The 16,317-nt window shown below is 30.9% G+C and overlaps 1 protein-coding gene across 4 annotated transcripts in view; it reads right to left on the bottom strand.

Moving 5' to 3' along the window:
• Positions 1–724: 724 nt before the first annotated feature.
• Positions 725–16,317, bottom strand: part of LOC139522985 (calcium-transporting ATPase type 2C member 1-like) — a 48,752-nt gene continuing 33,159 nt past the window's right edge. For 2 of the 4 annotated variants that reach the window (XM_071316680.1, XM_071316681.1), the window contains 5 exons: positions 15,998–16,048; positions 8,033–8,180; positions 6,159–6,254; positions 4,752–4,893; positions 725–3,996 (listed from right to left, as the gene is read on the bottom strand). In XM_071316680.1, the coding sequence (XP_071172781.1) occupies positions 3,872–3,996; positions 4,752–4,893; positions 6,159–6,254; positions 8,033–8,180; positions 15,998–16,048 (562 nt within the window). In that variant the 3' untranslated portion in view covers positions 725–3,871. The remainder of the gene's footprint in view (positions 3,997–4,751; positions 4,894–6,158; positions 6,255–8,032; positions 8,181–15,997; positions 16,049–16,317) is intronic. The other 2 variants (XM_071316682.1, XM_071316683.1) reach the window with 1 other exon arrangement.

Below are 16,317 nucleotides of genomic sequence, written 5' to 3'. Positions count from 1 at the left end.
AGAATACACAAAAGAATAACGAGAATACATCAAAGAATAACGAGAATACACCAAAGAATAACGAGAATACACCAAAGAATAACGAGAATACATCAAAGAATAACGAGAATACATCAAAGAATAACGAGAATACACCAAAAATAACGAGAATACATCAAAGAATAACGAGAATACACCAAAGAATAACAAGAATACACCAAAGAATAACGAGAATACACCAAAGAATAACGAGAATACACCAAAGAATAACGAGAATACATCAAAGAATAACAAGAATACACCAAAGAATAACGAGAATACACCAAAGAATAACGAGAATACATCAAAGAATAACAAGAATACACCAAAGAAAATCAAGAATCCTCAATGCAATATAACAGACCATACCAACCACCACAACATCAGAGCCAAAGAGCAGAATTTTTGAAATATTAGATGAACTTAAAATTCTCAGTCAACTAAAAATTCATGTCTGCTATGAGAAACTTTAAGATAAGAACTTTTATATTATTAATTGTTGGTCCTTGCTTTTTTGTTCAGTATTTATCTAGTAAGGAAACTTTCTGTTTGAAAATTACAGTGCCTTGGGTGTACCGTGTGAAACGCCATGTCTATTTGTTAAACCAAACTCAAACAATCTTTGACATTATGAATATTGAAACACAAGAATAAAGAAATATCTGGATAGTCATATTACAATGCTTTTGTCAGAGACACTTTACTATTAGTTTACATACTTTATTTAATAAAACATAGAATAATCACATTGTCAAAATATCTCTCATATAATATTACACATTTATATCAATGTAAACAACTCAATACAAAATTAATGACTATTAATAAATAAATAAAAATATTCAATTCCCAACATTTTTACCTGAATTGACTTGACCCTGGTAAAAAACAACTTAATAAGGTTGATATCTATCCAATACAGTTTACATATTTTCTAAAGGACAGATTAACATCTGAAGGACAGATTAACCATCAAATAAACCAGCATAATATTGTCAATCAACTTATTTTAGCAAGCAATTATTTTCGTTTTACTGTCATGATTTTCAAAAATATTGTGATATAATTCTTCATGAATATGTCTTAATCAACTTTTTTCTCTCTGCAATATTATAATATAACATGTAATTACACTCTCCAGTCACTGAGAATCAATGATATGAATAGATATACAAACTGACAAAAGTGCATATTTTATAAATTAAGCAATTCTTATTTAATAGCCTAGTATACAAAAAATAATCTCAAAGGCTTTATGTTGCTATGTTGCTATGGCAACACAATAATGTTGTAGTTATACACCTAATTTAAGAAATAATAAATTTTTAATACTTTTAACATATTAACCTTTAATAAAAACTATGCCCATCAATAACCAAAAGCACTACTTGTACAAAACACTTGTCTTTGTAGCTTCTTAAACTGAATCTTCCCACAGGACTATATTTTTATGTGTTTTAATCTATACTAAATATAAATGTGGCTTGAAATAGGACAATAGAGTTTTCATTGTTAAATGATTATGATTATTATTAAAAAACTAAGCCTGAGTGTGTACAACTCCAAGTTGTAAAGCACTTACATGTTTACAATAGTTCTATATTGAAGCCAATAGTTCATGTTGATAAGGGGGTCCTTTTAGCATGTAGTCCTTTCTATCAATGGAGTTATACCTTCAGAACTCATCAGTACTGTTACAGTGGCATCTTTGTAGATAACTACTGATGATATTACAATTAATACAACAAATTTATTCATTATGCTTAGATATCAAAATATAATTCAACAAAATTGACTAAATGACTGATTAACCACATTACAATTTTTTTTTATTATCATAAATAGATGAACATTTACCAATTTCAAGAAAACAAATGCTTTCAGACATTTAATAATTATGGCATTTTATATACTTTTCTGTATCAGTATAGAAGTAGAATGTGTCTACAGTACACAATTACCCCACTTACACTATCATTTTCTATGTTCAGTGGACCGTGAAATTGACCAAAAACTTTAACCTGAAGGGGGGTCAGATGGACCGTGACATGCCTACCAACAAACAAACAAATGGATGCACAGACCAAAACACATAATACACCTACTTGGGCATAAAAAGGTGTAATCTTGAGCACAATACATGAAATAGGAAAAGTTTTGATTTACAAATTATATTTTCTCAACAATTTACAAAGACGGTGGGTAGCCCTTCTATAAATAGGACATTTATTCCTTATCTCTGCACTTTCATTGAAAGAAAAAAAAAGCAAACATTAATGAAACTGAATGGTGAGTAGATTCTATATGACTTTGATCACATGTTAAAACACCCTAGAAAAGTTCAACCTATAAGTATTAAGAAAGAAATTAACAATTTACAGTTTCCCCTTCATTCAACTTTTGCTCAAGTAATAATTTAGCAAATATTAATTTGCTTTCAATTTGAAATGCTCCTGTTCAAAAGCTGTTTATTTGGCATAAATGTTATTGTATTTTAACAAATGTCATTAAATATTGTATCATATTCATTTATAGAGCCTTCTTTGTTCCATTCATACAGAAAAAAATATACTATAATGTCATTACTATATGCACACATTCTAATTTATTTTCTTTTGAAAAACCTTTTTACATTCATTGAATCATACTTCATTTTTATAAATATCCTGAAATCTCACTGAATAATTGTATTTTTGTATAAAAATTGGCAATGATGTTGGGGAAACAGTAACTATTTACAACCTGCAATTACAATTCATATTATATAGAAACAAAGACACAGAGCTTAACATAGTCTACATCAAACTGTATTTAACAACATTTTTAGTACAGAAATCACTATTTGTCTAGTATATTTCTCTGAAGAATATAAACAGGTAACATTTGTTTTTCAAATTTGGAACATTTTGTAATAAAAATTAATAATCATGATTTATTCCATTTTGTCAAAAAACAGAATATTATATAACAATTTTATTATGGTTCAGATAATGCAAAAAAAACCACCAGCACAAATGTTTACCCAATAAAAAAGGATAAGTAACTGGAATCAAACAGAAAACATACAAAATAATTTGGCAATTGTTTTTTTAGGAAATATTATTTAATCTTTTTAAGTTAAAAATAACAAGAAAGCACTTTTTCCAAGAATATTTAAATCAAAGATTCTGAAATAATAGTAATCAAATAAATAGATAACTGTCATATTCCTGATTTAGTACAGGCATTGTCTTATGTAGAAAATGGTCGATTAAAACTGGTTTTATAGCTAGCTGTAACCTCTCACTTGTATGCCAGTCGCATAAAACTACTGTATAAAAATCTACTATGTAGTTACAAATCTTAGTTCTGTTACACTTTTCTAGTTTGTTTGTCAACACAGAGAATAAATAATGAGTGTCACAATGAACACTTTTATCACTTGGTTCATAAAACTTTACTGCAACATCAACATGCAATTACAATTCATTTTAAATTGTTTAAATTTTTGTTTTGGTTCTGCCATTCTTACCAATAAAACAACATACTTTTTTCTTAACTTCTCATTGCTTTTACACAATCCATAAATATAGACAATAATAAATTAAAGTTAATTTTTCAAATAAATTATTGAAACTTCAATTTAAGAAAAATAGCCAATACAATCTATTGCAAAATATGAGTAAGTAATCCCAAGAAATCTATAGTTTTTCCCAAACTACAAATCTTGCATTCTTTTTTTTTTATGAAGTTGTCAGTCTTACTGTTACAGCATTTGTTTTGTACATATTAAAAAAATAGGAATGGTTGTAAAAATATTATTTAGTATCTAAGATTTTTTCATTATAATTCAACACAAATACAATAAATTTGATCACACAATAAAGTGTATATCTTTTTCTTCTTCATAAAGAGATCGTCCTCTTTTCCTGAATAAAAATTTTCTAATTTCTGATACAACACATACACTTGAGGTTAAAAGTATCAGGAAAACAAAATCTGGAAAAAAGAATTAAACACATTATTTTCAAAAGTCACTGGTTAATACTTTTCCTGGTGTTCAAAAAGTACAAATGTAAATTTATTAAAAATAGATGCAACTTTTGTTTGGTTTTGTTCTTCATTTGGAAAAAAATATGTTTTTAATTATTAGAAGCACAATTAATGTTGGGTGCCTTTTAAAGCTGACTTTATAGTATGGGTTTTGCTAATTGTTGAAGGTAGTTATGTGACCTATATTTTCTTACATCCATGTCATATGGAATCTGATGGATAGTTGTTTCATTGGCAACCATACCACATCTCCTGATTTATATATGAAACGATAAGCCATACCATTTACAACAGAAATCAAGGTCATAAAACACAATAAGTTTATTTCTGTCCTTAAACAAATTTGTTGTTGGATGTTTTTTCATTCACATATACTTCTATCATGAAAACATATTTTTTTATAGCAAAACTTATAGCTTATCCTTGGTCATCTCAAGGAGATGAATTTCTCGCTTGAGCTGGTAGGGCGAAAGTGAGAGAAGTAATTGAATTGAGATGACCAATGAAAAATTTGTTTATCGCTATTTTACCTATAACGATGTCATTAATTTCATTGACAACAGCAAATGTGCCCTTTATTTCTAGCAATCATTTTTCATATCACTCTACTGTGCTGAGTCAGTAAGATCAAAGGAATATTTCGTAAAATAGCGATAATAATAAATATTATTGAAATCAAATTCAATTTAGTGTACATTTACCTGATAAATGAAGAGCCTCTGTTTGAAAAACGGCCTGCAGAGGTGGAAAATATATAACAAGGAGCTGTCCAATGATAGATCCTCCGACAGCTATCACAAACATTTTATTGGTAAATAGTCCTACTTGAAACACTGACTTTGTCTGAAATAAAATAAAATTTATTTTAATGCACCATTATTTATTTTTATCAAGTCATATCACAAGATGACTCTTATCTATGAAGATTTGCATTGAAAGATCCAGATTAAGTTTCTTGGATTCTGGTTTGGTTAAGAGGAGTGTTTGTCCATTTACCTTTTACTCAATTTCACATATGTGTGGTCTCCTTACATTTTCAGAATTCTGTTCCTTCAATACATAAAGTATGTGGCTTTGTTGAAACATATCAAATGAGAGCGATAACCTTTTGTTTACTTCAGATGCAGATTTCGTAAAAATGTTTAATTTTATAAATTCTTCAAGTGAAGAATGTATCCTTTAATGATTAATGGTAACTTTTTAATACAAAAGACTAGTACAGGATCCAATTTAAGGAGATTATTCTGAAGTCATGACTGTAATATGTAATGGACAATCATCAGAAGTTTTAGTTTACCAATATAATTCCCTAACTGTCAATGAAGATAGCATATTTAAGATATCAATAATCTAACATGGTTATGTTCTTCAACTTACTGTCAAAAACCAATATCAAACAACTCAAAATTAAAAAAATAAAAATTGTCTATAGACTCGGAAGAAACCATGCCTCTTTTGCATTAGAACAATTTTGTTATTCAGTGATCCAGGAAATCTGGGTAAAAACTTTTACTGTAAATTCAGAATATACTGCAAGGTTTTTATTATTGCGATTAATACAAATGTGTCAGTACCCGATAATAAGAACTCACATTCAAATATCTGATAGAGATATCTGTATTTTTTGAAATTGCAATAAATAATCTTGCATTTTTTTCTATTCTTCAATAATTGCAATAATAAATGCAATCAATAATTTCTGAATTAACAGTATTTGGCAATTATTTTTAACAGATCACATCATTATTAGTTCATATCATAAGTATATGTACTAAACTCAAGTTGCTGTCATCACAAGGCCAATGTAAAGTACCTAGAACCAGTATTTTAACTTAATGCATTATACATTATTGGAAAAAAATAACACCCTTAACCTCCCTATCAGAATATAATCTGATCTGTAGAGGCATTCATTTTACTGTAGAATGAGGCCTGGAAAGTACTGGAATAATTCTGATACAAAAAATGCATTTCATGAGCAGCAAAATAAAATTCTAACAATTTAAGTATTCTTCATCCATAACTTTAATTTCGAACATTCAAATTTTAAGACAACATATAAAACTTTTAATAGAAAAAATGAATCACTTATATTAGGAAACACCTACCTGAGATCGACAACTTAAAGCATTAAACATATCAAAGAATACAAAACATGTAAACGTCATCGTCGTGTCTCGTGGCGTTATTTTATTGTCACTCAACTGAAAAAGAATTAATCTTGTGATTAATACACTTGTATCATCATCTTAAAGACTTAAAATATAGTATAAGCCAATACACATAATTAACAGGGTCTGGTGATGTTATCTCAAAGATATTTATAGCTCAGATAAATAAAGCTTTTGACAGTAAAATAACATATAACAAATCTTAACACTCTTTTGTTTTCTTGGTTCAGTTTGATCACAACTTATCTCAGTTCTGAACACCATACATTTGGTTGACTACAGTATTGGTAATTCTAGATAATTGTTTTGTGTAAAAATGTGTATGGCTTAGCTACTGTCTCATTGATTTGCGTAAAAATGTGTATGGCTTAGCTACTGTCTCATTGATTTGTGTAAAAATGTGTATGGCTTAGCTACTGTCTCATTGATTTGTGTAAAAATGTGTATGGCTTAGCTACTGTCTCATTGATTTGTATAAAAATGTGTAAGGCTTAGCTACTGTCTCATTGATTTGTGTAAAAATGTGTATGGCTTAGCTACTGACTCATTGATTTGTGTAAAAATGTGTATGGCTTAGCTACTGTCTCATTGATTTGTGTAAAAATGTGTATGGCTTAGCTACTGTCTCATTGATTTGTGTAAAAATGTGTATGGCTTAGCTACTGTCTCATTGATTTGTGTAAAAATGTGTATGGCTTAGCTACTGTCTCATTGATTTGTGTAAAAATGTGTATGGCTTAGCTACTGTCTCATTGATTTGTGTAAAAATGTGTATGGCTTAGCTACTGTCTCATTGATTTGTGTAAAAATGTGTATGGCTTAGCTACTGTCTCATTGATTTGTGTAAAAATGTGTATGGCTTAGCTACTGTCTCATTGATTTGTGTAAAAATGTGTATGGCTTAGCTACTGTCTCATTGATTTGTGTAAAAATGTGTATGGCTAAGCTACTGTCTCATTGATTTGTGTAAAAATGTGTATGGCTTAGCTACTGTCTCATTGATTTGTGTAAAAATGTGTATGGCTTAGCTACTGTCTCATTGATTTGTGTAAAAATGTGTATGGCTTAGCTACTGTCTCATTGATTTGTGTAAAAATGTGAATGGCTTAGCTACTGTCTCATTGATTTGTGTAAAAATGTGTATGGCTTAGCTACTGTCTCATTGATTTGTGTAAAAATGTGTATGGCTTAGCTACTGTCTCATTGATTTGTGTAAAAATGTGTATGGCTTAGCTACTGTCTCATTGATTTGTGTAAAAATGTGTATGGCTTAGCTACTGTCTCATTGATTTGTGTAAAAATGTGTATGGCTTAGCTACTGTCTCATTGATTTGTGTAAAAATGTGTATGGCTTAGCTACTGTCTCATTGATTTGTGTAAAAATGTGAATGGCTTAGCTACTGTCTCATTGATTTGTGTAAAAATGTGTATGGCTTAGCTACTGTCTCATTGATTTGTGTAAAAATGTGTATGGCTTAGCTACTGTCTCATTGATTTGTGTAAAAATGTGTATGGCTTAGCTACTGTCTCATTGATTTTTAAAAAATCCAAGAATTCAAATGTGGAATCAAACCACTGTATGTTCCTTCTTCATATCATTTGTGGCTTTCTGTGGCATGATTTTCTGTCTCACAGACACATATACTGTATCTCCTTTTATTTTTCAGAGATGGAACTTCGAATTTTTGATGTAGTAGTCAAGTCTTGTTATTTCAGATACAAATAGATATATTATTCATGATTTTCAGAATCAAAACAAAATTTTGGTGACCACGGACAACTGGGGATCTACTAATTTGAATAGTTCTTACTTCTCTCCAGAACACCCAAAGTGTTCCTGAGACTATTATAGTAGCAGATATAAGTATATTAACAATCAAACTTCTTGTTATTATAGGATCTTTGACCTTCCTTGGGGGTCTTTTAATTACATCATGGTCCACTGGTTCTACGCCAAGACTGAAATATAAACAAAAGACATCCTTACATCACAGTGAAACCACAAAAATAAAATCATAAAACTGTAAATAGTTTACTGCTGTTGTTAATAATAGGATAAAATTTCTGTGAAATTTTTTAAAAATACAACAGGAACTTACTGTAGATTAATGAATTAAATACAGTCGAACCTCTTTGTGTCGAACTAGGTTGTGTCGAAAACTCGGATGAGTCGAAGTTATTTCTCAGTCCGGGCATAATTCCCGTTTGATAAATGCATTTTAACTTCTGATGAGTCGAACTCGGATGATTCAAATTCTTGGTTAAAGACAAATCCCTCTATTGTTTTTGCGCATATACAAGCGCAACAGTACTATGGCGTCAGCGGTTTTTGACGTCACGATTTCCACAAACCCGAAACGTTAGTGAGAGTTATTCCTCTTTGACCCAATGGAGGGAGTGACAATTGTTTTGATAGGTAGATTTGCGGAAAAAAAAATTGTTTTCATATAATAGACATGTTCCAGAATTGGATAATTATATACATTAATTATGTGAATTTAGTGTAGCTTAAAAACAAAACAAAATAGCAAATAATGACATATATGAATAAAAAGAGAGTCAACTGCACAGCAATCTAACAACAAAAAACACACAAAACGACTGTCAAGAAACGAAACAAAATCTGGATACTGGACAAAAAGTTGAGCCAATTAAATTATAATATAATACTAATTTCCATAATTTGCTACGTGGATGGACTTATCTGTTCTTTAGAGTCAATCTCTTTGGTAGGTTTATAATTGTATTTATATTTCCACAAATCATGAAGAAAGTACGAAAATCATCAATCATGTCATCAAAATTCAATGTATCTATATCAATATGTACATTTCGTACATATATAACTATATATGGATATGGCAAATTGCACATATCTATTTTGAATGTGTACGGCGATTACATTTTTACACGAATATAATATTTAGATTTCTGATGGACGCATACGTGTAAAATAAAGTCCATCTAGAGAAGTTAACATATACGCTTCTAACATAATGATTGTAAGTTTTTGTATTTGACGACACCGAGTCTGATCCAATTTGCCAAGTTTTATATTTATGTACTAGGTGCACAATTTTTATATAAAAAACAACATAATTGTGCCTGTTTTTAAAAGTTGTCAGAATAAAGAATTAAAGAGGAATACATATGAAAAAAAAATCAATAGTTGATTTGAGAAAAAGAGGTCGGACTAGGTTCCATTCATAATAACGGTATGACAACTGTATGAGTATACTAAGACTGAATTTCTAGCAATATTACAGAATATTTCAATATGCATAGATGCATATGGATGCATGATCAAAACAGAAAGTATGTTAAATAGACCCTGTTAACACTTTCACAAAATTGAATAGATCTTTAAAGAGCACATCACGTTTACGATCTTTTTAGAACTTGTGCGTTTACATTTAGTATACATTGCAATGTTAAAATAATCGGTCTAATAATTTCGTTAAAAAAAATCATAGAAAATAGAATAAGCCGGGAAATATTTGGTTCATTAGATATGCTTCTACATTTATTAATTGTCTTTTTGATTAACATATCATAAGTCCTTAAAAACAAAAAAAATGTCGGAATAATTTTACTTATCACAGTTAAATGGTTTTAACATGTTTAAGATGAGGAATGTACAGAAAATAAAAATAAAAATAAAAATGAATGAATACAATTGAAAAAGATATTTTTTAAAATGTGCACCGATTAACTTTCGTATATTAAGTGAACAAGGAACGAATAAGTAACAGGACATTAGTCAAGTACTGAAACGAGTATTTACCAGACGCAAGAAAAAATGGAAAAATTTTGTTATAAGCGAATAAGTTACAGGGCATCGGTGTAGCGCTGAAATGGGTACTTACACACTTATAGAAATGTTTCACCTTTAAGAACCCATAGCTAACACCAGAGACAAGAAAACAATAAAAAAAAGATGTTTTTTTCTTAAAAGTTGCAATGCATTTCAACGTGTAATTAGCAAATACTGAACGAATAAGTAACGGTATCAGTTGAGCACTGAAACAGGTCCTGTCCCAAGTCAGGAGCTTGTTATAATGTGGTTGTTGATTCTTTTTTAAAAGTGTAACATATTTGATTTTTATTCATTTATTTTTTGATTCATAAATTAAGCTGTTATTTTCTCGTTTTACATTTGTCATTTCTGGACCTTTTATAGCTGTATATGCAGTATGAGATTTGCTCATTGTTGAAGGCCGTACTGTGATCTATATTTCCTGTGTCAATTGGTCTCTTGTGAAAAGTTGTGTTATTTGCAATCATACAACATCTCATTTTTTCTATTTATCTTTCAGAAGAATGATGCAAAAATATCGTATACATTTTATATTATTTTTATCTCCATGTTCTGCCAAATCATGTGAGATAATGGATGAAACACTGAAATCAGTTACTTATAAGAATATATTAAACTGACCATGCGCAGATTTATTTTCATATCTACATAAAACACTTTGAATTCAAGATCAGTCTATCACAATGTATCTAAGCGTTTACACTTAAACAACAAGAAGTAATTGTAACAGGATGCTGTTACGAAGTCTCCCAAACAAAGCTCCTATAACTCGCCATTCATATGGTCCCATATTCATTTGATTTGATTTTTTGTCCCATACAAGAATATATATGGCTTAGGGGTGAGGATCTCCACAATTTACAAGTATTTAAACAGGAAGGGGTGGTGGTGACCCTCAGGTACTTTACGTACATTTCATATGATTTGTTTTATTGTCCCATACAAGAATATATATGGTTTAGGGTTGATGATGTTAACCGTTTACAAGTTTTCAAACAAGAGGGGGTTGGGTGACCCCCTCAGGACTTCCCTTTTATTTCATTTCATTTGTTTTATTGTCCCCTACAAAAAAATATATGGTTTAGGGGTAGGGATGTTGACCGTTTACAAGTTTTCAAACAAGAGGGGGTGGGGTGACCCCCTCGGGACTTCCCTTTTATTTCATTTTATTTGTTTTATTGTTCCCTACAAGAATATATATGGTTTAGGGGTGGGGATCTGGACTGTTTACAAGATAATAGCACATTCTAAAATTGAACGGGGTAAGGGTGACCCCCAGGAACTCCCCTTTAATTTCATTTGATTAGTTTTATTGTCCCATACAAGAATATATATGGTTTAGGGGTGGGGATGTTGACCGTTTGCAAGTTTTCAAACAAGAGGGGGTGGCCTGACCCCCTAGGAACTTCCCTTTTATATCATTTCATTTGTTTTATTGTCCCCTACAAGAATATATATGATTTAGGGATGGGGATCTGGACCGTTTACAAGATAATAGCACATTCTCAAATTGAACGGGGGGGATGACCCCCAGAGAATTCCCTTTAATTTTATTTGATTTGTTTTATCGTCCCATTCAAGAATATATATGGTTTAGGGGTGGGGATGTTGACCGTTTACAAGTTTTCAAACAAGAGGGGGTGGGGTGACCCCCTAGGAACTTCTCTTTTATATCATTTCATTTGTTTTATTGTCCCCTACAAAAATATATATGGTTTAGGGGTGGGGATCTGGACCGTTTACAAGATAAAGCACATTCTCAAATTGAACGGGGTGGGGACATTTGTCATTTCTGGACCTTTTATAGCTGTATATGCAGTATGAGATTTGCTCATTGTTGAAGGCCATACTGTGATCTATATTTCCTGTGTCAATTGGTCTCTTGTGAAAAGTTGTGTTATTTGCAATCATACAACATCTCATTTTTTCTATTTATCTTTCAGAAGAATGATGCAAAAATATCGTATACATTTTATTTTATTTTTATCTCCATGTTCTGCCAAATCATGTGAGATAATGGATGAAACACTGAAATCAGTTACTTATAAGAATATATTAAACTGACCATGCGCAGATTTATTTTCATATCTACATAAAACACTTTGAATTCAAGATCAGTCTATCACAATGTATCTAAGCGTTTACACTTAAACAACAAGAAGTAATTGTAACAGGATGCTGTTACGAAGTCTCCCAAACAAAGCTCCTATAACTCGCCATTCATATGGTCCCATATTCATTTGATTTGATTTTTTGTCCCATACAAGAATATATATGGCTTAGGGGTGAGGATCTCCACAATTTACAAGTATTTAAACAGGAAGGGGTGGTGGTGACCCTCAGGTACTTTACGTACATTTCATATGATTTGTTTTATTGTCCCATACAAGAATATATATGGTTTAGGGTTGATGATGTTAACCGTTTACAAGTTTTCAAACAAGAGGGGGTTGGGTGACCCCCTCAGGACTTCCCTTTTATTTCATTTCATTTGTTTTATTGTCCCCTACAAAAAAATATATGGTTTAGGGGTAGGGATGTTGACCGTTTACAAGTTTTCAAACAAGAGGGGGTGGGGTGACCCCCTCGGGACTTCCCTTTTATTTCATTTTATTTGTTTTATTGTTCCCTACAAGAATATATATGGTTTAGGGGTGGGGATCTGGACTGTTTACAAGATAATAGCACATTCTAAAATTGAACGGGGTAAGGGTGACCCCCAGGAACTCCCCTTTAATTTCATTTGATTAGTTTTATTGTCCCATACAAGAATATATATGGTTTAGGGGTGGGGATGTTGACCGTTTGCAAGTTTTCAAACAAGAGGGGGTGGCCTGACCCCCTAGGAACTTCCCTTTTATATCATTTCATTTGTTTTATTGTCCCCTACAAGAATATATATGATTTAGGGATGGGGATCTGGACCGTTTACAAGATAATAGCACATTCTCAAATTGAACGGGGGGGGATGACCCCCAGAGAATTCCCTTTAATTTTATTTGATTTGTTTTATCGTCCCATTCAAGAATATATATGGTTTAGGGGTGGGGATGTTGACCGTTTACAAGTTTTCAAACAAGAGGGGGTGGGGTGACCCCCTAGGAACTTCTCTTTTATATCATTTCATTTGTTTTATTGTCCCCTACAAAAATATATATGGTTTAGGGGTGGGGATCTGGACCGTTTACAAGATAAAGCACATTCTCAAATTGAACGGGGTGGGGATGACCCCCGGAGACTTCCCTTTAATTTCATTTGATTTGTTTTTTCGTCCAATTCAAGAATATATATGGTTTAGGGGTGGGGATCTGGACCGTTTACAAGATAAAAGCATGTTCTCAAATTTAAGGGGGTGGGGATGACCCCTAGGGACTCCCCCTATATTTCATGTGATTTCTTTTATTGTCCTTTAATCATTTCTGAAGACTGCATGTGTCTATCACTTACAGTTTTCAAGTTATATTCATTTGAAAATTTTAGAAAATAAAATCCCATAGGGTTTTATAGTAAACCCCTCCCTCCTTTCTACCTCCCAAAATACCCCTTAATAGACCCCAATGCATAAACGAAAGATTGATGGCTCACCTAGACATATTAGTCTACCATACTGTGAAACCCTAAGTAAATCTGACAAGCGGTTTTAGAGAAACGCTGCGGACAAGTTCATTTTTAAAAGTGGCGGCAGAAGAAGAAGAAGAAGAAGAAGAAGAAGAAGAAGAAGAAGAAGAAGAAGAAGAAGAAGAAGAAAAATAATAAGAACTGAGCAAAAACAATAACTTAAATATCAGGGTTGCGTTTAATATCGTAGCGGCTACATTCGGCTACTTAGATTTTTGACTATTGAACGTGTAGCTAGCCTAGCTACTACATAGATATTGATAGAAGCTATACTACACAGCTACTTTTTCTTAGGTACTATTTCTGTACTAAAAAAATGTAGTAATGAAATTTTACTTTTAATATTTAGTACTATTTCTTTAATTTAAAATTATTGCAATATTTAGGTACTTGTATTTTACAGTACTTGATTTGTACTAAATGTTTTGGTACAGAAATAACACCAACAGTGATCACAATATTCCATGTTTTAAAATCATATCTGTAAGAAATTTGAAATAGAAAAACTTTCAAAATGCTGAAAATGTAACAGAAGTAACCAAAAATCTGTAGTATCTAAATGTCAAGTACAAATAAAGTATTGTAAATTACAGGTACCTAAATATTACGATAACTTTAAAGTAACGAAATACTTCTGAATATCATAAGTAGATTTCCAGTACTACAGATTTTTAGTACAGAAATAGTACCTATGAAAAAGTAGCTGTGTAGCTACTTGTTCAATAGTCATAAATCTACGTAGCCCTATGTAGCCAATACGATATTGAACACAATCCAGGAGGAGGTATTTTAAAGTCCCATAAGATCAATCTTTCTCATTTTTGCAATATTAAAGATTGGCGATCTTTATTGTTAGTGGAAGCAGGGTCTTAGATTTCTATTGATTTTAAGTAATTGTCATCAAAATAAAAAGGAACAGCATTCTTAACCGAAATTAAAATTCATGATATCAAAAGCATAGTTCTGCCTTGTCTTTCAGATATACTTTGACTGAACTATGAAATGATATAAAAATGTTTTCACTATTTTAAGAAGAATTTTTGTTCAACACAGACATGTAAGCACTATAAATAACCTAAATAGAAATGTTGTTAATAGAAGCATTTGTGACTACATTTGTAAAATGCATTGTTTTCCAACCACCGCATTGATATTACGTGTCTGTGAAACTGACAACCAATTACTATCATGCATAAATTAATGTGCATTTATTGAAGTTGAAAACAAACAAACAACCAATCAGCAAATACCGAGAACTGTGTTGTCCGTAATATGTAAGAATATCGCCGAAACAGGCCGAACGTCTTTCGACTTTGTTTAAGAATTGGCTCACTGTATTCCTGCCAATTCAAATTGTTAACCTTTTTTTTTTTTTTTTTAGAAATATCTCTTATTCCATTCCGTTGACCCCATCTTTTTATTTCATGATTTATTTAGTTATAAACAACGCTTATTCTGTTGAATACTCAAAGAGAAATTATTGGTCAATTTTTATTAAACTTAATTTTCTTTTTGTTATTTTACAATAAAAAAAGGCGGGAAAACTATTATAGCATCTTATCGTTATTATTTTCCACTCAGAAAAATGGTAATATTATTAAAATAGTTTGAATTAACAACTAGGTTAACAGAACAAACAAATTTCATAGAATACCAACTTTAAAAAAAATATTACACTGCTATTGACTAGAGTCCCGATTTCCAAATTCCATAAAAAAGATGGCGTTTTAATTCGAAAACGAGGTTGGTGACCCCATTTTTTTATTTGCTTATTTTGAAACTTTGGCCTAGCCTAAAGTAAAAACAAAATATAAAGAAGATATTATTGGTAGATCTGAATAGAAAGATTTGTCTTTAAGTCGAGGTAATTCTTAAGTCCCGTCGATGTAAAATTGATGTAAATTGTCCCCAATGTCTCGAAGTTCAAAATTTAAAAAAAAATCGAAAGAAATAAAAACTTTAAAAATAAAATTCATAACAGATGTTTTTCTTGTTTAACCTATTCATTTCCATAAGTGATTAAAGCTGTGTTAACATACTTGTTTGTAAAACAGTTAAAAATGGCATGTTTATGATGACCGCTAATCAAAACCTTTCTTGATCGTCCAAGCGGAACTTGAATGTGCTGAACCTATTTCACTTGGTATAAAAACGAAACAAATTCTAATGACCCAAGCTGAGATTAAATTAACCATTAGAATAAGAACAATAATTAAAAGGATTAAAATATTTTATTAATTATTATGAGTCTTCTTTTTAATCTATGAACACTGTTCACATTCTTTAAAGATTAGTTATGAAAATATTTTCGCAAGGGATTCCATAATTTATATTGACTTACCTTATTAAATATTTGTGTATTGATTTTATTTGTGACTTTTGTGTGTTGAATCTTTAAAAATACGGAACATAAATACACAATCATATATTATCATATCGAAAAAAGCACAATGATCAATAAACATGCATCTAGTTTACAGAAATCACATATTGGTATTTCATACATTTCAAATATATGACGTCACACTCGACCTCGGATGAGTCAAACCTGGGATACTTTCGTCTGATCCCTTCGACTTCAACACAACAAGGTTCGACTGTATTTTAAAAATAAACAGCAATAAATGTCCTTTCCTAGATTTAAATATTTCAGTTTTACCC

The sequence above is a fragment of the Mytilus edulis genome, chromosome 5 (genome assembly GCF_963676685.1).
Source record: "Mytilus edulis chromosome 5, xbMytEdul2.2, whole genome shotgun sequence".
NCBI lineage: Eukaryota > Metazoa > Mollusca > Bivalvia > Mytilida > Mytilidae > Mytilus > Mytilus edulis.
This window is presented reverse-complemented; position numbering and strand designations above follow the sequence as displayed.